Source organism: Boleophthalmus pectinirostris, unplaced genomic scaffold, assembly GCF_026225935.1.
Source record: "Boleophthalmus pectinirostris isolate CB_2022bp ecotype Guang Dong unplaced genomic scaffold, ASM2622593v1 HiC_scaffold_18, whole genome shotgun sequence".
Classification (NCBI taxonomy): Eukaryota; Metazoa; Chordata; class Actinopteri; order Gobiiformes; family Gobiidae; genus Boleophthalmus; species Boleophthalmus pectinirostris.
The window spans coordinates 25,147,471-25,170,177 of NW_026571133.1; the positions used below are offsets into that span (position 1 = coordinate 25,147,471).

Consider the following 22,707-nt stretch of genomic DNA (forward strand, 5'->3'; position numbering starts at 1 on the left):
ATATTATTTATATATTACAGAGGAACTTCCTTCCCTGCAATGACGTACTTCCTCTAAAGTGTTGGCCTTGGAAAAAAAACATCTGAATAGCCCAAGCCCCTACGAAAATTCATAAAACTACGCCTTTATCCACCAGTGCAACCAAAAAAAACAGACAAGAAAAACGTGTAATATCAAGTTAAAGACAAAATGGTGAGATTTTTACTGTTTTATTTACATATACAACAACTGGAACGGTTTAAAGTTGTTAGCATCTTGCTTTTAGCGTGGCTCACGTGCTGCGTTTTGTGTGATTTGTTGAATGTGCTAACTTTCTTGTTTACATTGACACTTCATGCCGTGGGTTGCAAATAACTGGCAAAACAATTATTATTAGATATTGAAGTTTTTTTTTTTTTTATCCTTGTTACTCCTATTGTTACTTGGGTATGATCCATGTCATAAAACGTAGTCTTATTATCTTCATTAGCAGATGTGGGGACTTGCAAGTCGTAACTTGGACTCGAGTCAGACTTGAGTCACTATTTTTAGGACTTGAGACTTGACTTGATAAAATGGTCTAAGACTTTGGACTCGACTTGGACCTGAGAGTCTATTACTGGGAACTTGACTCGAACTTGAGGTCTGTTACTTAAGAAGACTTGATGCTTCTCCTAAAAAAATTCCACTTCTGTTTGTTACTTTGGATGGAACTGAAGTACTGTGAGATGGTATCATCAAATATACTACAGCAATATATAAATATAATTTTTAAGTACAATTTAGCTTAAAAGTCATAAATTGCAAAAATCTAAGCTATATTTGGTATTTTGGTTTAAAGATTTTAAATTACTTGAAGCTCAAAGCAGACGACTTGGGTTTGACTGGGACTTAAGGGCCAGTGACTTGAGACTCAACTTGGTCTTTCCTGTATTTGACTTGGGACTTGACTCGGACTTGAGGTCAAAGAATTGAGAGTTACTTGAGACTTGCAAAACAATGACTTGATGGTCCCACCTTTGTTCATTAGTTTTAGTAAATGCAGCAAAACGTTATAATCAAATTTTTGTGTTTTGTGTATTTAATTCCTGTCTGTTTAGTTTGTTTGCTGTTGTATCTCCCTTGTACATACAGCTTGAAATTGTACATTATTATTTTCCTTTTTACATTTTACATGCGTGAAAAATGTATCATAAAGAATGTATAAGTGTAGAAGAGTAAAATCCCCCCCAGATTCAGATCCTTTTAAATGAACCACTGTGCTCTTTCAACTCTAAGACTTAAGAAAAAGGTTCAGTAGTAATATTTATGATAAAGCTTGTTCTCAACACAGAAAAACAGGGCAGAAGCGCTTTTGATGATGCAGATGTGTAGTGACTTAATTATTTTCCTTTTTACAGCCGCAGAATGAGCACATTGAGTTGCACCGCAAACGACACGGTTACCGCCTTGACCACCATGAGAGGAAACGAAAGAAGGAGAGCCGTGAAGCCCATGAAAGATCCCATAAAGCCAGGAAGCTTATAGGTCTGAAGGCCAAACTGTACCACAAACAGAGGCATGCAGAGAAGATCCAGATGAAGAAAACGTATGTTAAAAAAAAAGAAAGAAAAAAAATCAATATATTCCCTAGGCATTAACCTAACCTATCTTTCCTTGACTGACATCATATTTTTTAGCATCAAAATGCATGAACAGAGGAAGACAAAGCAGAAAAATGATGACAAGACTCCAGAAGGTGCTGTACCCGCCTACCTCCTTGACAGAGAGGGACAGTCTCGTGCTAAAGTTCTTTCCAACATGATCAAACAGAAAAGAAAAGAAAAAGCTGTGAGTACATACTATTATTATCATTTCTCATCATTTTTGTGAACTTGAACTGTTGTTTTAAACCTTTTTAGGGCAAATGGGAAGTGCCTTTGCCCAAAGTACGAGCACAGGGAGAAACAGAAGTTCTCAAAGTCATCAAAACTGGAAAAAGACAGAAGAAGGCATGGAAGAGAATGGTCACCAAAGTGTGTTTTGTTGGTGATGGATTCACACGTAAACCACCAAAATACGAACGTTTTATTAGACCTATGGTAAGATTTTATATATTTAACTGCGACAGAAAAGAAATCAGCATATTTGATATTTACACTCTCATTCGTCATTGTAGGGTCTGCGCTTTAAAAAGGCTCACGTTACACATCCAGAGCTGAAAGCCACATTCTGCCTTCCCATTCTTGGTGTAAAGAAGAACCCCTCGTCTCCTCTCTACACATCTCTGGGAGTGATCACAAAAGGAACAGTCATAGAGGTTAATGTCAGCGAGCTGGGATTAGTAACACAAGGAGGGAAAGTGGTCTGGGGTGAGTTTATTCTCATGCAAGTTCATATTAAAAGAAATGTGAAAATCTTCCATTTTCATAACGCAATAACAGTCTAAGCATGTATTTTGTTATAAATACTATGGACATAAAATCTCATTGATTCTGTTATATTGTGCTTCAGTAATCTTTTCATTTTTTTAGGTAAATTTGCCCAGGTGACGAATAACCCTGAGAATGACGGCTGCATTAATGCAGTTCTGCTGGTCTAACCGTAACCATTGCCACCTCAAAGACTGTAACAACTCATGAGATAAAATCGGTGTTTGTGGTTGACTGGCTGTTCATGTTTACAAACTGTTGGTCTTTTTAAGAGGAAGTTTGAAACACACAAAATTACTTAAATGTGATTAATATTTTATTAAAATTTATTCACACAGGCATTTGTGGTATCTTTAATGTCCTATTTTTTGCATGAGAAGCATGTGAACATACTAGTCTTAGCTTTGCAGTAGCAGCTCAGAATTCTCTTGACAGGAGGTCAGACTGATCTGTTATCACTGTAAACTGAATTCACTTTGCACAGTGGTTAGTGCTCTTTCCTCACAGCAAGAAGGTCCTCAATTTGAAGCCAGGGCAGCTCAGGGTCTTCTGCTGTGGAGTTTTTTTTTTAACCAAGAATGTGAAGCCATTTAATAGGATAAAATGCCATATAGTAAAAATCTTATTTAATCAAGAATCAAACGTTTACAGTTAACTTTTTTAATGTTATTTTCATTTGTGGACATCACAGGTTCTTGTTCACATTAACATCCACAAAATAGTTTTTATTTCTCAAGGCCCCTCTTGTATAAAATGGTATAAAAGGCCAATAGCATTTTACATACATGACAATTGTATCAAAAAGACAATGTACAAGTGTAGAAGAGTAAAATGCAGACCACTGTTTTAAAATCAACAATTTTGTCACAAAATATCAGCTTTAAAATGTAATTCATCTCCAATCACATTTAAATTATTACACAAAATGATAAACAATTTTCTGTTACAACCACAAGTCAGTAGTTGGCGAAAAACTATTCAGTAGATTAAAAATTTTAACAATGCAGGGTTTTTTTCTCCAGTAAACCAAAAATGTATAACAGTAAAAACAAGGCTGTCTACAAGACTTTAAGAAACTGTAACCCAGATACAGATCCTGTAAAATGAGCCACTGTGCTCTTTCATCAGCTCTAAGACTTAAGAAAAAGGTTCAGTAAAAACCCGTTGTTCTCAACACAATGAACAGAAGTGTCCACTGGCTTGTGATGCTGTGGCAGAAAGCCTCTCCTATTTAAAAGTGCATGTAGTGACTTTTGGCATCCCCCAGACACTCACACATAGTAGTCCAGTTTACTAATTATTGTCTTGCAGCCTGTGACTGAGAACACTCTCTCAGACTTGGGAAAGTAAATTAAATCTCTAGCCACTTGGTCTGCGATAGACATGTCTGGTTCTAGATCTCTGGCTTCCATCTCTGCCAAGGCGCACTGAACCACGTGTTTGTATTCCAATGGAAGAAAAGGAACAAAGAAATCCACCAAGTTCTTGTCAATCAAACTTGTATGCCACAGGCCACCTGGTTGAAGAAAAAGATCATGTTAGTATGATCTAAAAGTATTGTCATTTACAACAATAAAAGCCAGATTACTTACTTTTCTTGTTATTAAACACAGACAAAGAGAGCGCAGTTTCTACATCACTAAGCCCAATCTCTTCTCTGTCACGACCAGCCTTCCAGAAATCTAAGGCTGTCTGTATTATGCTCTCCCCGCCAGCATTGCTATAAAATGAGAACAGGTATTATGTCATGTTTTCATATTATGACTGATTTCATCAACTGGGTTATTGGGATGAACTGGTGACCTCCCACATTACAGGGAAACCCAAGTGACAAACTGCATTCCCAACAATCGAGATCGCATTAAACTACACACCTGAGAAAGATAAAGATAGCTTTTCGGTAGGACACTCCATCCAGTTTGTCATAATAATCCAGGTAAGGCTTAATGCTGTCAATTAAACCGGGGTGCATTTTATCCATCTCATCAAAAATAAACATGGACTGGGCACAGTTGGTGACATTGCCTTTGATCCATTGCTGTAGCTGCGACTAAAGGTGAAACAAATCAGAGTTAATCTTTTATCAAACTTGGATAGAAATAATGCCATTTAGCGCACCTTGTAAATCTCAATTTGACTGGCGTGTGGGAAATGCAGTTCAGATGTGAAAACGTGCACAAAACTGCTGTGCATTCCCTCCTTGTAGATATTTTCTGCAATCATTTTACTGACAAAGTTCTTTCCCGTCCCAGTCCATCCGTGCAGCGAGAGAACCAGGGGCTTCTTTGGGTTGTCGTTATTCATGAACCCATTTACAGCTTTTGAGATGATTCGCGATGCAATATGCTGACCAAACAGTTTGTTTTCTAGGTCCACCTCAAGACCTACAAAATAACGTCAAAACAAAACAAAACAAAAATAGCACTAATTGGTGTGATGGATGAATAAAACCACAGTTACAAGAGCAAAACAAAAAGATGCAACATTTACTAAAACAACTAACTCTGCATACAAAACGAGCAGTTTTCTTGTTTCATGGGTCAGTTTGTGACTTTCTTACCCGTAGAATTGAAGGAAATCCATTTAGAAGAGCAATGTTCCTGAAAGTATTTAAAAATAGACCCAAGTGTAGCACCAATCCCCACTGCTAATGTTGTTGTGATTGGGTCAAACGCGTTTACGTGTGCACTGATAAACGAAATACCGTAAAAGAGTAGATATATACGTTCTATTTTCATCGTCGTGAAGGTGTAACATCGGACTCAAGTTGTTCAGACATATATTATTACGATATACCGCTACAGTTGCTAGCTAATGCTAACCTAACCAAGTAAGCTAACCGCCAAGGCAAAACTTCCGTATTGCTGACATCAGTCGGTCACGTGACACACCTGAGTTTGGCTAGTTTAGCTGTCGGAGTATTTCACTTTACAAATGTTACGTCTAAATGGCTGTAAACAGGGATTACACCAAATAAACAACTTATTTTATAACGCAGCTCACTGTGCGTAAGTAAGGTCACACGGGAGTTATAAAACACGCAGCCTAGTACTCCTTGGTGGTACTGGCAACAGCTCTTATTTGTGAAAACAAACCTGTTTTGTTGAAAGAAATCCACTCTGGTCGACAGCATTCATGGAAATAGTAGAGAATATTGGGGTAGCTGGCCAAAAAACCAGTGAGAGCCGCTGCCATGCCCACGGCTATGCTGGTACTTATGGGCTCAATAGCTTCTGCCAAGCCAGAGCACACCAGCATCCACAACAGTACGGCATGTTTCCGTTTGTTCTTCATTTTCTTTCGTCTCGATTTTTGTTAGTGGAGTCTACTTCGGGCAAATCGTGCACACATCTGGTATCCAAGACTCCTGTACGGAAGGACCGTCAGCGCCGTGCCGCGCGAGTGCGTGCTCAGTCCAAAGGTGGCAGCAGCGGCGCTTTCGACATAAAAGTTATCTTTGCACGGGCTCTGGAGAATCTCGAAAAATCCATTTAGAAATTACTCCACATGTTTGACATATACGTATTTAAAATAATAGTTTAAAATACAGATGCATTTCGTGTTTTTTACGAAACGTATTTTTACGTTCGACGAATTTTAAAATCGATGAAAATAACTGATTGCAATTTTGCTACTGGACCATAATAACAAAGAATAAAACTGGTTTCAGTTAATTTTCTTTAAACGGCCTTATTTACATAATAAACTTGTGGTAGTGTATTTTTCGTTTTTTAGTTTAGTAAATTTGGCATAAAATGAAAAATCCCTTAAAGTAACTTTTTCTGGCAGAAGATCATCAGTCTCCATGGAGAAAATAAGGCCAAGCGAGCCCGCTCAGTTAGAATCAATGTTTTTAAAGGTATTTTGTCACCAAATGCAACGTAATAATGTCTCTATTCAGCAGGTGGCGGACTCCAGTCCAGAAAATTTAACACACCTGTTGTGAACCCCTCCCCGGCCTCAGCTGGACTCACCCAGATCGGCTGAAGAGAAAGTGAAGGTTTTGGTGCTAGTTTCATTGAGAGGTTCTTGATATTCAGATGAAGTTATTAAGTTACCCTCGAGCAAGCAAACTTTTGCACGACAACTAGCCTGTGGTCTCAGCCACATGAATGGCACATTAAAATCTTAATACAAAGCCGAAAAATAAGACAAAGGCAAATCTTTTGTTGAGTCTCCCTTTAATATATATTCCTACTACGAGCAAGTCCAGGCATCATAGGTGAGTTATCTGACAAAATGCAATGTTGGGGATTTTTCTGATGCAATATTTTGATGCAATGTTTGATGCAATGCTGAATTTGGATGAATGTTTTGAGGCACTGCTAAAAATAAGTAAATATCTACAATGTTTGATGCAATGCTGAATTTGGATAAATGTTTTGAGGCACTGCTAAAAATAAGTAAATGTCTGATAAAAAGTTATGAGGCAAGGTTAAAAATAAGTAATTACTTAATTTGATGTTCTGATCAGGTGTATGCTAGATGTGGTTTTTAAGGCTAGGTGAAATTTAGTGTGTTGTTAAAGTTACAAAGATACAGGCTATATAGTTTTGGCCTGGGATTTCGTCAACACCTTAAGCAAATTCTTCAAAATCAGACGTTCATTGACACTTCTGTAATATATAGTCTATTTGTTTTTGTCATTCAGGTCCCAGTGAAGACACTCGGCTCACACAGACACCATCACAGCCGCTCGCTTCTGCCTCAGTGACACACTTCTTGAGCTGCTCCTCTGACTGCACCACTCGCCTCTGGGTACTGAACTCAGAACCCCTGATTTTTACTAACATAACATAGATAAAATATCTTATTGCAATTGATGATGCCTTTTATAATGAAGTGTTTTTACAGGAGGTAGAGAGCTGTCATCCTGTCTGAGATTTCACTGGAGGCCATGAAGGAACCATAAGAGTGTGCCATGATCTCAGACACCAACAGGTGAATTTCAACTGAATGAATCATGTTTACTTAAAAATCTATTGCATGATCATGCACTCTTATATCCTGTTTTAATGCAGAAGAGTCTGGAATCAAATACGGATCTGTCCTCCAGTTGTGATGTTATCATAAGAACACAAAGTTTCATGCACTCCTCATGTGAACTCTTAAAGAGTTCAACAGTGACTGCCAACACCACTGGTCCTGGAAATGTCCCATTTTCCCCGTAAACTAGGGTGACCAGACGTCCCTATTTACGCGGGACAGCTCTAGTTTTGAGCCCTGTGTCCCCTGTCCCATTAGATTTGTACAAAAGCAGTGATTTGTCCCAGTTTTATACAAGAAATGTCCCAGGTGTCCCTATTTTTGACCAATTTGATCTAACCCAAGTCTATACCAGGACTAACCTAAGATTAAACCAGGACTACATCAGGTCTAAACCAGGACTAAAACAGGACTATCACAATATTTGACCAATCTGATCCCAGCCAACAGGAGCATAAATTGTTATTTGTTTTGCCAAAATACAGAAAACCATGTTTGCAAACGACATGACAGAAGTCCCTCAGATTATGACTGACACGAGAATGCACAATGTTACAAGCTCTTTTGACAATTTTATTTATACCGACTATCCCAACCCGGGTGTGTCCCAATTTGGAATTTTGAAAATCTGGTCACCCTAACATCACATTCAGAAAAAAATGTGTGGTGACTACTGAATGTTAACTACGTGGTGAGTTAATATATAAAATTAATCCCAGAATAAAATGGATGAATGCGGGAATATTGCTATTCTTTTATCCATTATCCTTTTAATGGTAAATGAAGGCATAGTTGTCAGTAACTAAAACAAACCAGGAAGAGACCATCATGACAAGAAATTGATACGTTAAAATGTTTTGATCATTTTATTTTGATCTGACCTGTACATTATTCTTGCAATTTCAGAGTCAAATCTGTTGGATCCCTGAACATTAGTTTACATCCAATCTTCTCCATAATTGACATATATTCCGTAAATGTTATACCTGTGTTTCTCTCCCTCTTTCCCAGTGGAAGTGTCGTCAGCCCGGCCTCCTCACCTTCTGCTCCTCCTCGGCTGATGGGAGAATGCTGGTTTGTGCCTCTGTTCCTCAGAACGGGGTTTACATCAGTGACGCCGCTAGTCCGTGCTTCACATCAATGGTACAGCCAACATCAACTCTCTCCATCACTGTTCACTTATAATCCTATCCACATGAAAAAAAAATCACACTGTGCTGGTACATTTTTGTCCTTTAAAATAATAAAGGCAAAAGTGAAGTGGGACATGATGTGACTTTAATAAGGAAATTGGGGTTTGTTTCAGAATATCATAAAATGTGAAAAGGCAAATGTGTTTTGGAAAATGAAAATTATTCAGCTGTATGCAAGTAACATCAGAGCCTGGCCAGACAACAACAGTATTTTACATTATTTCTTTATTTAAAGCAACACAGTGTAATTTATAAATTTTTTAAAATATATTTTATTTTAATGGATAGTCCAAACAGTACTTCGGAACATTTCCAGATACAATATTTGCCATACATTGAAACATAAGTTATTTAAGATATTTTAAGGTACACTTTATTTGGAAATGTTATCCAACACAATACAGTTTCCATCAGGTGAAGGCGTGTTACGCGTCAGATTTTTTAATAAATTGTTTTTACCTGTTTCTGTATATGAAAAAAAGAGATACCTTGGGATAGCTGTCATGGTGATTCCTGCCAGGTGGGCGTGGGTCACGTGAGCACAGATGTATGCTGGGTTCTTTTAAAAATGGCGCTCACCTGTACAGGTAAGGTACCTGTGACCAGATGACCTAGTACCGGGGAGCCGAGCCAACTCGTTTTCTATGTTGACAGCTTCACTAAAGTTACTCTTGATAACACTTCAAACGCTGCTTTATGTCAGAGGGAGCACCTCTCACGGCAGCGCACCCTTTTTAGCCAACAAAGAAAGAAAAGGCGGTGTGGAAGCGCAGGACCTGCGGGATTCAGGAAAACGCGCCAAAAGTGCAGTGGGGCCCAGACCACCATCAGCACACCAAACAGCATGTAGGAGTCCAGGTGAGCCTTGTTTGTGGTTACGGAATCATTATTGCAATAATAAATTGCTGTTCGTTTGGAAATGTTGGATGAATGAAGCTGCTACTGGGGGCGTAGTTACTCCGTGCTCTGATTCACATTTATGCAATGTGCAAAGTGGATTGAAATGAATAAAGCGATGATGTGATGAGTTTCAAATGATAATGATGCTTTCGTTGAAAGTAAATCTTTTTCACTCTGTGGATGTCTTTTAAGTGATGGCTCACTGAAAAAGGTGGATTATAAAAGGATATAAGGATGGTACAGGACCTGCCATAAAATACTCACACACTCACGTTAAAAGGTATATTTATAGGTTTGATTTAGTCAGTCATTACCAAAATGCCTCCTGTTGCTAGAATAAAAAGTAGGCCTACATCTGTAAGCTATTCTGTAAATCTGTAAATATTGTAATGTTGAATAAAAAGTGTAATGTGTGTAGAATTTAAAAAGAAAAAAAAGTTTCTCAAACAAAATTATGTGGGGAAACCTGATGACCGTGCTATACCTTTGAATTTTTGACTTGACTGAGTTTTAGAGAGAAAAACCAAAGAACAAAGTACCCTGCATCGCCCAGAGCAGTGACCCAGAGCCAGGTGTCTTTTTGATGACTGTGACCAGATTTTTATTTTTATTTTTTTTTAAAATTTCAAATAAATTTTAATTGCCTTTGATTGCACTTTTGACTCTCAGTCCCTTATTTTAAATAAGTTGAAAACAACAGAATGAAGGGTTTCTTTACTAAAGCCCATTTGATTGTTTTATGGAATAGGCTATTTAATTATATATATATATATTTTTTTTCTGAAAAGTCATAAACCTGTCCTACCTCGGTCAGCTGATCTAGACCCCATTGCTATGGTAACCTGTCTGGTAGCCTGTCTTGTTTTTTTTTTTTGTCATGTCATTTGTTAAACGTGTTGTGATATTCAGATAATCTTTTTTAACCCTCTCAGGCTCAAATTAATTTTTAGTATCAGGAAAAATCTGATATTTGGGGAAAATTATAATATGGGGTAGTAATATACAATCCTGACTTTTTTATCCTTTGTAAACAAAAAAAGTATTTTGCACTTCTGGCAGGCTGTTTTTGTGTAGCCATTCTTGCACAGTCTGCATCGTCCACGTTTATCAGCATGGATGGGAGAAAAGGCTCCTGAGTAAAAAATAGCTCATAAAATATGGATTTAGAGTAAGTAGGTAATTGGAATTTAGCTGTTGCAAATCTGCAACACCTGCCTGGAGAGGGTTAACTTTTTAATAGTCTTTGTACTGAGTGCACTTACACAAGATGTTTAAGATGTATAATATAATAATAGAATATCAGTACATCAATTTTTTTTTTTTTCTTTTTAACATAACAGCTATTAAGTCGCTCCAACCCAGCGCACTCAAATGCCAAACACATAACTCTCATAAAGTGATATGAGCACATTTAACGTGAAAAATACGTCTATGTAGATACACGTTCAAACAAAATATTAAACACATAGCCTAATACAAAATAACGACTACCTTAATTTGTTTTATTTTATTTTTTATATTATCATATTTTTTATTTTTATTCTAGGTCAAATTAGGGAGTACGGCGCACTTGTGCCCTCTACAGACCAGCCGCCTCTGCTGACCAGTAAAGAAACGTCCGTCATTGCCTGGGACGCCTGACACATGTACGTAGGCCTTAGCGTAGGCGTAAAGCCCATTTTAGCCTCATTCAATTTAGCCATTATTAGGCTATTTAAAACACAAATAAAGACTTTTCCCCACGTTTTTACCACTAGATGGCACTGGGAAATAACTTTTCAGCGCTGTGCCTGGGCATGAGGCGATGGAATGGAAACAATTGGCCAGTGAATTAACATGAGAATTTCATGTTTATGCATGATCGGTGCTAGACACTATTATTGTAACTTTAAACAGGTCTGTTTTCAATTGGATCAACACCTGCTGACTTAAAGCCATGAGTATGTAACTTTTTTGGTCAATAAAATAAATAAAAGCTTGGTTTTCTTTATTTGCACTGAAAAACTGCCCGCTTGGTGAAGTGCGCGTAGATCTCCACAGATCTGACTCTTCCGGTCTGATCTATCTGCCCATTTCCATCGAGACCGTTTCAAAGTATGATTTACATTTTTCATTTCCAGGGAATCATGCAGATGATGTGCCACCTCTAGGAAACTTACATACTGTGCCTTAAATGTCTAAAGGTTTAGCTCACTGTAGTTAACAATTCAGCACTTAAAGCAAAATTGCAATTGCAGTAAAATGAAATGTTAAACCTTGGATTTTGAACTATGTGTGACCGAGTGACAAGTTTGGGAAAAGACCTTGGATGTAGAGTACAATAACAAATTATTTGTTTACATGCATTGCGTTGTCCAAAAAGGTTATTTCCTTATCTCATGGCATGCTACATAGAGCATTTAGATAACTGAAAGACCATAGGTGATTGAAAAGGTACAATGCCTGTCGTCATCTCCTAAACATGCAGGGCTGTTCCCCATTGTGTGTGGAGCCCCTGTAGTTGGCCATAACATCCCCTTTGTTCCCAATCATTACTATATTCAGACTAAAGCAGGAAATGATTTCATACCGCTACAACCGCTGTGGTCTTCCTCTTTCAGGTGGTCATTGTCCCCACAACTGACCTGCACACATCAGACAAAACTGATGGAGAACAGGGAAGGTCCTCCACAACTCAGTATCAGGATTCTAAACAGTGTTGGGAAGTAATTGAATATATGTATCGAGAATACCTATGCTGAATACAAATTTTGAGTGACTGTATTCTGTTATTTATGCTTCAAACTACATAATGAGTGAGAAAAATAGACAACAGAGCTTTTGTGGTGAAGGCATGTGTGATTTTTCCTTCTCCAGTGAGTGATAGGAAATGCAACAGAGAAACAAACATAAAGCTGTTTTTTATCCTATGCTCATTTTTACACTATAATTTAAATGCAACTCGATGTAACAGTATTTTAAGAATCCAGAATACAATACTCTGATTGGACCATGTATCATAATACATTAAATAAAATATACAAGTATTCTGTAACTCAATATATTTATAAAGTATTCTTTCCATCACTGGTTATAAATTTAATAAGGCCAGCATTGTTGTGAATCCAAAATCTTTATATCAATGAAAATAAAAAACACATTATTTTCCACGGTCGAGCTACAAGGGGGACCATGTTTATTTCATAAACATCAAGAAAGTAATTTTAAAAATGCATCATTAATAGTGGCAAATTTATGAGAGATAATTGTCCCTTTCTTTTATAAATGGTAGTAAATTTGAAAAGACAGTTTGGAATGGGCAATCACATTGTCAAAGAAATATGAAATTGAACATTGGTGAATATGCACCTGTAGAAAGTAAGATCATTTTATTGTGAGGAGTGATGACAGTAAAGAAAAGATTTGCAAAAACAAACGCATCTCTGCTGACCTGCTTGTCCCTCTATTTACAGAATGTGTGTGGTCTTCTGTCATGTGAGCAATAACCCTGTTCTTGTTTTACTAGTTCTCCATCCTTTACAAAAAGAACACCTTTCCTTTGTCCATCCTAGCAAACTTAACTTAAGCATTTACTCATGCAGGACAGGACCATAATGGATAGATCCACCATCTGTTGACCCCTGCTGTTAAAGGGGGTTTGACCTGCCAACCAAGTGAATGATGAAACAAGGAAATCCAAAATAAATGAAAGGAGGAAGACTCTGCAGGTGACTGGATAGTAAACAGTAGATATTTATGAATTATATTACACCAATACACAATTTTATGCTTGATCTGCTGCTATGCAAAGCTGCTTCAAATGGATCAATCCTCAGTATATCCTAGTTAAAACAAGCCATAAAAATGTTGACAGAGAGAAAGAATTTCCCATGCATAAAATAATTAGTGGAAAAATATTTTGGACCCTAGCCCTATCGCATGCTAACTTTTATTTTTAGGTATCTGGAACGGTCCCACGCATTGTATGGGGGAATCCTGCCCCTAGACTGGACCTATATGTTTTTTATTGGTAGAGGAACCAAAGCAAATATTAATGCAATTGCAACATTTTTCACCAGACCTTTAAAAATAAAGGTTAAAAATATAGCCCATTAAAAATAATCCTAAATTATCTTGTTCAATGCTTCAAGCAGGTTTTAGTGTATCGTCAGGTTTTATTACCTCCTCATTCTATGGTCCATGACAGCTCAAACACAGATATAGCACTGATTGAAAGGAGAGAGTAATTCAGTGCAGACGGTCACTGGAGTGGGAGGCTGATAAGAGCTGCTCCTGGAGAATGTGATCAATAAGCAAACAGCTTTGAAAGCATCTGGACCTGCGATGTTTAAAACAGCCATCCCCCATGGTATAAGTCTTATTTTATTCCCTGCTGAATGTATGTTTCTCTGGAGATGAAATGAAAACTATTACATCAAGTTTATTATTTGAAATATTATAGTAGAATTTCATTCTACTGGCCATTCAATCCAGTTTTGAATAAAACCCACTGGAGAAAAACTTATTTTAAAAATGTTTCAATTTTAAATTTGTTAAATGAACAGTGGTCAGACCTGAACTGGTTTAGAAATGCAATGGTCAGCACAATTCAAGCAAGGGTGGTACTAAACTAGAATGTTGAAGTTTGGCTTATAATTGCTAACAAGGCCAAAGCTGTAACTTTATAATACAATTTGTATAATGACAAATAAATAACTTATGTTTTGTTATAGCCTCAATGTGGCTTTTCCCTGAGCATAGACTGACAGGCTCTTAGAGAGGATAGATGAGCCTGTGGAGACTTGTTAAAAGGGAACCTAACCAGGCTTCTTTGGGGGTGTACAGTTTAGTGCCTCACATTAACAACCTGTACATCACTAACTCAGTGACCAAATGCATCATAATGAATCATTGAACCTGACACAGTTAACAAGCCTCTCTAAGCTGTTAGCCACCCTAAACGAATATGCAGTATTGTGCAGTTAAGTGGATGTGTAGAAGTGAAATATTATTTCTAAGAATTTCAGGAATGGTTTCTATAGTGGCAGGGGTCTTTAAGCTTTAACCATGAAATATTTTTTTCCACCACCAAATTTGCAGCTTTTGGCGAAATGACAACAAAGTGTATTTATTCTCCACAGAATAAACAGACCTCCATCTTTGACAAACCAGTGATTTGTGATTCTTTATGCCATGGCTTAGTGGCATATACCTTAGCCCCTCCAATCTTGTTCATCCACTGTTTTATCGGCCTGCTTTGTGAGTCATATATTTTTGTAATGCTAACACATGGAAACGGAAGATCTGCTTCGGGAGATTGAGCTGAATGAACCTTCCTGTCACCCAACTACTACTCCCCTTTAAGTGGTTCAGTGTTTAGAATCTATGTACAGAAGTAAGGATTTTATATATATATATATATATATATATATATATATATATATATATATATATATATATATATATATATATATATATATATATATATATATATATATATATATATATATATATATATATATATATATATGATGGTTTTATTTGTCATTTTGGAATCTGCAGAGACTTGCATATTCTTAACCCAACTCATTTCTACCTTTGTCATACTGAAATGAATCATGACTGAGTAAACATTTGAGGTAAAGTAAAGCGTTGCAAGAAGTAAACAAGTCATGCACAATCCACTTTGAGTTCTGACAAAGATGTTGTTTTTGCCCAACTTAATTCTCTGCAGCACTATGCCATATGAATCTGAGGTCAAGGGTCACACCAGGTTTTCATTACATCAAGAAAAAAAAAAAAAACACTGACAAATGCGTTAGATGTATCCTCCACTTTTCATTGACAACGCTTCTACATTTGTGAGTTTAGAGGTGAGTCCAACTGCTTTCTAATGACAACCAGGCTGGTCTTGAAGTTGAATATTGCTTAATGATCTCTGTTAGAGGTTAAGTTAAATAATATGTTTGAATAAAAAGGGCTGTTGCCTTTGTTACAATGTGCACTATAGCGCTATATACTTCATGTAGGAGTCTTTAAGAGTATTCATGTAAGTGGTGGTTGAGCGGGAGGAGTGTAGGGCCAGTCTGCAGGATTGAGATAATTCTGAGGGGACTGGAGGGGAAGTGGTCTCACATCACTTCCTGTCTTTGTTTCAGCCGCTATTTTCAAGACCTGGAATGTAGTTCCTGTCAGGAGGTGAAGGAATGCAAAACAAGTTCATTAAATTAAACCAAAATAAGGATTTGAAACTCTGCTTATAACATAGACCATACATGCATATGGTCATTTGCTCTGTTGTTAAATCCATCCATTTGTGCATGCTATTTGTCTGTGAGTTTTTGGGATCATGAGTGAGAGGTAACACCACACCCTGCTCACATCCCGTGCCTGCACTTTCTGTGTGTGTCGTTATACAACCAAAGATCTTGTCACAATGGTCAAACAAGCGCTGCTGCTGTAGCGTGCAACAGAAATATTGTCTGAATGCATCCCTGAATATAAAATGTGTGTTACATGGGACAGGTAAAATGCACGTGCATTGTGCTTCTGAAAGAGTCACAGTTAGCGTGTGCACGGCTGTGCTTATCTGTGGTAAAGAGGTAGGGATTCTGAAATACTGTCTACTCTCATATGATTGGCAACTGTGCTTGAGTCAGATTTTTCCCAAACAAACTACATCTAAAAACACCTCCGTATTAAACAACAGTGCTTAATATCTACATTAAACTGTCAAGGGTGGTGAAGTTTGAGATTTTGTGGGGAAAAAATCAAAGACTGTCTCAAGATCAAATGGCTGTAATGTTGAGATTACTGTACAGGGCTTCTGCAGTTGTGGTTGAACAAAATTTCTTCCAGAATTTTTTTTCTTTCTTTCTCATACAGTAGAACATCTGCACTGAGTTACCCGGCAAGATACTTTTTTAATGAACCCATCATTAAGACCTCAGGAGAAAGTAACGGCACCCTCTTGGTATTTTGTGGCTTTCTAACTAAACAGAGCAAAACTATTTGCACTGTTGTTACATTTATTGTGTAGCTGCATGGCATGTTCAGATTTAGCTGTATGTCTGGGCATAAACAGAAACATCTTTATACCACATCAACAAGGATCAAGTGACTATACTAAGGTGGGTGAAGTTTCTAAGGGCTGCTGTCTGGGATCCTTGGTGTCTTATATCAAGTCACACTGTTATTTTGACAGCAGCAAGAAATATGCATGGTTATATTAACTGTATTATTATAATGTAACTGTAAAATATAGTGACAGAAAATGCTTTAACTGCATTTTAAGTTGAAACAAATGTTAATGTTTGCGGCCTTGCACCTGTAATTTCACAATGTTATTAAAATGAGATTATCCTTGTGATAACATAACTTGATATATATAGGAATGGGACATATGTAGCCCAGTTTTGTGGGACAGGCACTGGGTGTTCTCGTTCCTAAATTGTGTTTGAAAATCTTATCAGTTGATGTCTGTCTGGATGTTTGTTACACCCTGTTAGCCTTTTGTTTCTGTGTATTAGTGCTGACTTAAGATTTTTTTTTAAATATTTAACACTACACTTATTATGAATAGATCAAAATGTTTTTTTTTTGTTGTTTTTTTTTTAAAGAAAATCAAATATGATGCAGGATATCAGTTAAAACAACCCTGGCTTAGATTCACATGCACAACAAAAATCTGATCATTATCCATTGTCTGGAGTGGCCAGAATATTGAAATGCACGTATATGCATGCAATATATTTTGGGTCTTAATATTTATTGTGTAAAATTTCTTTGACAAAAGTGGGAGATTTTTGTTATTTTAATGTAATAAGGTAATATTTGAGCTGAAGAGGGTTGAATAAGTAACTTTTATGGCTAATTATTAGTTCCTTCTTTAAAGATTGCCTGATCAGCCAGTCCCTTCTACATTCTGAGTAGAAGAAGGAGAACTTTTACTATTAGAATTGTAAAATTACTGCTGTAAAAATCTGTAGATCACCAGACACGTGTTTGGAATGATCAGATTTTAGATGTGCATGTAAAAACACACCAATAATTAGATCTAAGTATTAGGTTATCTCCCTATTATCTAATTTTTCTAGATATGTAATTGTACCTACTATTTTTTTTTATTTTTTAACTTTGATTTGAACCAATGGGAAGTGAATTCTGGCATTGTTGGGATGCAAAAATACAAAATATACTAAAACATAGCATAGAAAGACCTGGGTAGGACATTGCAATCTCTCCATACTTGCTAACACAAATAACTTCACAAAAACATGAGAAGAAAGCACTTCAGTAATGTATATTGTCAATTATGTTTTGATAATATGCATCGGTTTTCAATTATTGCATGACCAAAGTAAAAGGAGCCTCAGCATGTCCAACTCAGACTCAGACAGTGAGTGACAGTGAGGAGGAAACAACAGGATGTCCTGCCTGGCTGCTCAGTGCTTCCTATAGCAATGTTACACTCCACATATATGTGAATCAGAAAAGCTCACACAATATACTGTGTGTATTTTTCAATTCACTTTTCAGCAATACTATTATGATTTAAATCAGTGTACTTTAGTTATAGCATGCTTATGGTTTTGATATATTCTTTGGAATTGGAACTGATCACATTTCAACCTAAAATGTTTCTAATACATTAATTTGGTCAATTTTGGCAATTGTTTTGCAGTGTATCTGTTTTGCATCTTGTTTTGTTTTGAGCTATTTACTGTTGGCTTGGAAAGTGCCTATGACACATATGTGGTTACAATGTTGTTTAGCTTTAAACAAAGGGGGGAAAAAGGCCTGAAATTGTGAAATTGTTACAAAAATCCAAGTTGTGAAAAAAACAATAACATAAAAAAACTGGAACTGTCTGTTCAGTGTATAAAGTAGGCCTTCTCCAGTGAGCCTCAGCATAACAATTTTACACAGGGATTATTTGGTAAAACAGTTTCTATCTTTCAAGGGTTCATGAATCAGAAAGTTTGACCACATGAAGTGGCACAGACGTCCTCCTTTTAATGCCCCACCGGGGTCACTGCTACTGCCCTTTACCAAAATCTGTCAGGTCCCTTTGACGCAGGTCCGCTTCCTGTCAGAGTGAGATTTTTATTGTTCCGAGGGTGCAGACTCCAGAATCTTTCTCTTCCAGTCTTTTCCTGTTTCCTCCTGAAGAGGAAGTGCCGCTCTGCTTCACTTTTGCCTCCCACAACTTCTCTGGGCAAACCTGGAACACGGACACTCAAATCTGCTTGTGACGGCCAAGTCCTGATTTCAAAGAATGAGAGTTCCTTTAAAGACATACCCTCCCTCTTCCATCTGTACAACATGCATAATGTCACATTCACAAATAACTTCAATCTCACTGTAGATGCTGTATTTTAAGGGGCCACTAAGTGAGAATAATCATCTGCATCCCCCATTCATGGTTCCCATGGTTCCTCTGCACGTAGTCTCTTTGTTATCACAGGAAAAATAGTTTTATGAGCTGTGTTTTTGTGTAGCAACTATAGAAGATTATTTTTGTAGAACAAAAAGGCTAAATATAATCTCTCCTCAAGTGCACCTTCTACTTAATATTCAGCATTATTCTGTAAACAGTGTGAAGGGCATCAGCCTATTTTGCATAACAGAAATATCTGAAAACTCTGTTATTACTTCCATTAGGATATAAAACTTGGGCTGAGAAGAGTGCAAGACAAAGCATACTGACCTAGATGGCCATGTTATGCATGACTGGTGGAAAGATTAGTTTCAGATTATTGAGTTTACTAAAAGAAGCCGCATGGAGTACAGAGAACAGCACAACTTTTCTAGTTGGGGGCTTGTTACCTGGTGCAATGTGTTTAAAGTCATACTATCCAGACTAACAACATGGAAGCAAACAGGTGGCATACCGCCACCAGAAAAGTTACATTATGCATGTTAAGATTACTATTAATTTTGTGGAAAGGAGTATATTTTACACCATTACTGCTACTGTTATCATCACCCTCAAAGCCTTCAGTCACCTAACTGCACCACAAAACACAAAAGTAGTCACTTGTACATCCAGAAAACTGAATTATTTTATATGATGTAGAGCTATCACTGAAGGCTTCCAATACACCAGATTCCTTTTGACCAGCCATAGCAGTTATAGGGTAGAAGATAACATGCCTCTCTCCATAGACTATAACGCACATGTTGCATAGAAAAATGCTCTAAAAATCAAATTTGCTAAGAGTTCTAAGCAGGATGGAGTGTTTGTACAAGGGAATGGTTTTATCAGCGTCGAACACTCACAGGATATCCGGATTGGGATTGTCCGTCCAAATCCTGCGTTCCACAGGAAGCCCAGCATAAAAAGCAACTGAAAAACGCCCAAAGACATTTCATTTGTCGCCACTCGACTCACAGAAGCACAGAAAATTAACAGCAAGGCCTTAGAGAAACGGCAAAAGCCAGGTTTAAAATAATTTGACACCATGTTGGAGTCTTCCTCAAGATTGCCCCAGCGGCCTGCGCGCTTGGCTGCCCCTGAGCGCGCGCGTACACCTGACGCGCACTTTTTCAACCGGTAAGTGGAACTCATGTTGTACTTGATTTTAATATTATTGAATTACACGTATAAATGTTGGTTTGGCATTATATGCTACATGTTTTTTTTCTTCATCTTTCACAAGTAAAAGTGGCTATTAAAATATCCAGACCAAATTTTCCAGCCAATTACCATTAAGCTTCCTCATGTAGCCTAACAAGTACTAGTGAGTCAGCTGCGCTAGTGACTGACTGCAATTCAGTAGATTTATGAATGAAACAAGAGAAGCTCTTGTGGTCTGGAGCCGGTCTGACGTCACAGAGGGTCCCCCATCATCAGACAGGGTGAGCAGCGGGACCCCAGATACACGAGAGGGAGGAGGTCCTATCACCCCCCATGCGCTCTGTCAGTCTAAGCAACATCAACACTACAGAGGACTTCGTGTTTTTGGCGGAACTTAAAAGGACTAGCTTAACTGTTACGAGTGTCCCCTACACCCTGCCGTAGTCTGTAGGACTTTATTCGGGACGTTAAACTCAACTTCACTGTACGGTTTGTGATCGTTTGCATGCATTCGCTCGCATTGGATTGAGCGCGCACAGAATGCACGTTGACTTTCGCTGTTTGTGACATTGTTTGCGGAACTTGTTTTTGGATCCAGATCTACAGTAGGCCTCGTAGCATGTGTGTGCAGAAACTAGTTACCATCAGATTGGTGTGAATGCAACTGTTGTGATTAAAAAACGATAACGCGTCATCCCTGTGTTGTGGCGCAAAACAGCGTCCTCATGTGGCCATTTCAGGAAACAGCATTATGTCATTTCAGGATGCAGTGCATGCAACCCACTCAGTCTAATCAATTCATTTTACTCACACTCAAGTTAGAATATGAACTGTAGTTTAATTACACTTTTAGCTAAATGTGTGTGCAATTTACCATGCCCTACCATGCCCTTTTTAATTGTGTTAGGCTTGTTTCGGTGTGAAGCAAATTCTTTTAAGTTTACATTCATTTTAGCTATTCTAGCTCTATACAAAATTATGTGAACTGAAATAGCCTACTCTACTGGCTCCTTAAGACTAAACAGTGCAACAAGATGTGACTAATCACATAGCTAAAGTTAATTTGTGACATGCAAATGCCAGAGGTTTTTAGTTCTTTAGTCTAGGAGTGATATTAGGACCACCTCCTCTGAGCTAAGACGCTACATTCTGCATTCTTCCTCACCTCATGTGCCCTTATACCAGCTGCTTCTTCTACAGTGACCCAGTGTTTTGGAGAGTTCTGCATGTTGATTATATAAGTAAAACCATTTCTACTATGACTTGCTTGAAGGCACATTAAGGCATTATGTTCACTTCCTCACTGTATTAGTTGTTAACATACATTATAATTATGATCTTTTTGCAGGTAGCTGGGGCTGTCCTCTTCACTGATATATTCACAGTGAGGGACTTTGGCCACAGTCCACAAGCTTTCCTTTAATCCTGCTGTCCTCCTGGCTGCCACTTACAACTTAAAGGGTCCAAGAACGTGGGAAAAGAAAGAGACTATGAACCAAGTGCTTCTCTTCCACTCCTCCCTCTTCATCTTTCATGTGATGGGCACTCCCCAGCTCCACACTCACCACGGGTACGCTAATATAGTACTTCCTGTGTTTATCACGCTCCCTTATTCGGTCAATACAGTTTGTTTTAGTTGACGTCTAACAAAGAAAGAAACATTTGAGTCTGGTCTCTCTTAACCTTTTCCTGTTTATCACTTTGTTAGACATAAAACACATTGTCAGAAATGTATTAGTGTCCATCTTTTGTTACTAGACAGGCACTGGGTAACATACTGACAAGCAGTAGTATATATTCTACTGTGAATTTAAGTATTTGGTTACATGGAAGAGTAACTAGAAGCCATTTATTTTATGGCAAATCTGAGTCATTGTTAAACTCATCACCATTTAGCTATTTTCAATTTCTTACGCCTTAAAGTTTTTTTCTAATATTTAATTAATATGAACTTTTTCAGGAGGAGGGTATGTGGCCAATCCTCTCTTCACAGCCACAGAATCGTCATGGCAACCCAGTCCTATGCCCAAGCGGTGCACAAACCATATATCACCTTGTGTAGCGGGCATCGGCTGTGTAGCACATACAAGTGAGTACTGTCTAGATAGTACTCTTAAATAGCATCAGAAAAGTGATTATCATAGGTAACGAGCCAGTAATGTCATGTAATCGGGCTGTTGTGGGATGTTTATTTGATTAAAGGGTGAATAAGTATTAGAAAAGCAGCCTTAAATAAACAGCTTGTACAGAACTGGGTCTTGGTGGCACATTTTTTGGGTGAAATCTACTGTTGATCTCAAGTATTTTGTATAAGTACGGGAAATGAACAGCCTGCCCACAGAGACCGCTGTTGTGTTTATTTTGGACTACATCTCCCTCCACACTTTACATGTTCTCAGGTCTGATCACCCCCCAAACATTCCCATACTTTTTCATCTCTTGCCAAACCATAAAACATCACAGTGTCATTGTTTTGCAATTCAATGCTGAAGCCCCAAGATTTATAAGGGATGTAATTTGGTCTTTATGAGTAGGATTTTGAGTCATGTTGTCTCATAGTTTTTGTTTATGTTTTGATACAATTCTCTGATTGGGGTGCATTCACATAGTTCAGACAGTTCTTAGTTCAGACCGGCTACAATCTTTCTTTGCTGACACACTCTTGGAAGTGAGTTGCTTT

General features: G+C 37.7%; 2 protein-coding genes and 2 long non-coding RNA genes across 6 annotated transcripts; 3 read left to right on the forward strand and 1 right to left on the reverse strand.

Moving 5' to 3' along the window:
• Positions 1-30: 30 nt before the first annotated feature.
• On the forward strand, positions 31-2,731 carry nsa2 (NSA2 ribosome biogenesis homolog (S. cerevisiae)). The gene is made up of 6 exons (XM_020921730.2): positions 31-192; positions 1,380-1,567; positions 1,659-1,809; positions 1,881-2,060; positions 2,138-2,330; positions 2,493-2,731. Exons 1-6 carry the CDS (start codon positions 190-192, stop codon positions 2,558-2,560), a joined length of 783 nt encoding a protein of 260 aa, XP_020777389.1. The 5' UTR covers positions 31-189; the 3' UTR covers positions 2,561-2,731.
• A 303-nt stretch (positions 2,732-3,034) lies between these two features.
• tor1 (torsin family 1) lies at positions 3,035-5,976 on the reverse strand. 2 transcript variants are annotated; one of them, XM_020921728.2, is made up of 5 exons: positions 5,486-5,976; positions 4,509-4,774; positions 4,265-4,440; positions 3,983-4,110; positions 3,035-3,906 (listed from the first exon to the last, which is right to left on the reverse strand). In XM_020921728.2, exons 1-5 carry the CDS (start codon positions 5,682-5,684, stop codon positions 3,662-3,664), a joined length of 1,014 nt encoding a protein of 337 aa, XP_020777387.2. In that variant the 5' UTR covers positions 5,685-5,976; the 3' UTR covers positions 3,035-3,661. The 2 variants fall into 2 exon arrangements, with proteins under 2 accessions (XP_020777387.2, XP_020777388.2); XM_020921729.2 differs by lacking the exon at positions 5,486-5,976 and adding an exon at positions 4,951-5,306.
• Positions 5,797-11,430, forward strand: LOC129408895 (uncharacterized). 2 transcript variants are annotated; one of them, XR_008632140.1, is made up of 6 exons: positions 5,797-6,612; positions 7,042-7,148; positions 7,245-7,331; positions 8,388-8,519; positions 11,016-11,115; positions 11,227-11,430. It is a non-coding gene; the product is annotated as an uncharacterized LOC129408895 (long non-coding RNA). The 2 variants fall into 2 exon arrangements; XR_008632139.1 differs by having other exon boundaries at positions 11,016-11,430.
• An 8,342-nt stretch (positions 11,431-19,772) lies between these two features.
• LOC129408893 (uncharacterized) lies at positions 19,773-22,657 on the forward strand. Its single transcript, XR_008632137.1, has 3 exons — positions 19,773-20,003; positions 21,376-21,597; positions 21,988-22,657. It is a non-coding gene; the product is annotated as an uncharacterized LOC129408893 (long non-coding RNA).
• Positions 22,658-22,707: the final 50 nt, after the last annotated feature.

What these genes read in the sequence shown, in the direction of transcription:
- nsa2 (XM_020921730.2), top strand. An exon ending in AGAAAAGAAAAGAAAAAGCT is followed by an intron (nt 1,810 to 1,880) that starts GTGAGTACATAC and finishes AAACCTTTTTAG; the next exon opens with GGCAAATGGGAAGTGCCTTT. An exon ending in AACGTTTTATTAGACCTATG is followed by an intron (nt 2,061 to 2,137) that starts GTAAGATTTTAT and finishes TCGTCATTGTAG; the next exon opens with GGTCTGCGCTTTAAAAAGGC.
- tor1 (XM_020921728.2), bottom strand. Translation starts at nt 5,684, where the DNA reads ATGAAGAACAAACGGAAACATGCCGTACTGTTGTGGATGCTGGTGTGC. An exon ending in GTCAAATTGAGATTTACAAG is followed by an intron (nt 4,441 to 4,508) that starts GTGCGCTAAATG and finishes TTTCACCTTTAG; the next exon opens with TCGCAGCTACAGCAATGGAT. An exon ending in GCTATCTTTATCTTTCTCAG is followed by an intron (nt 4,111 to 4,264) that starts GTGTGTAGTTTA and finishes CTCATTTTATAG; the next exon opens with CAATGCTGGCGGGGAGAGCA.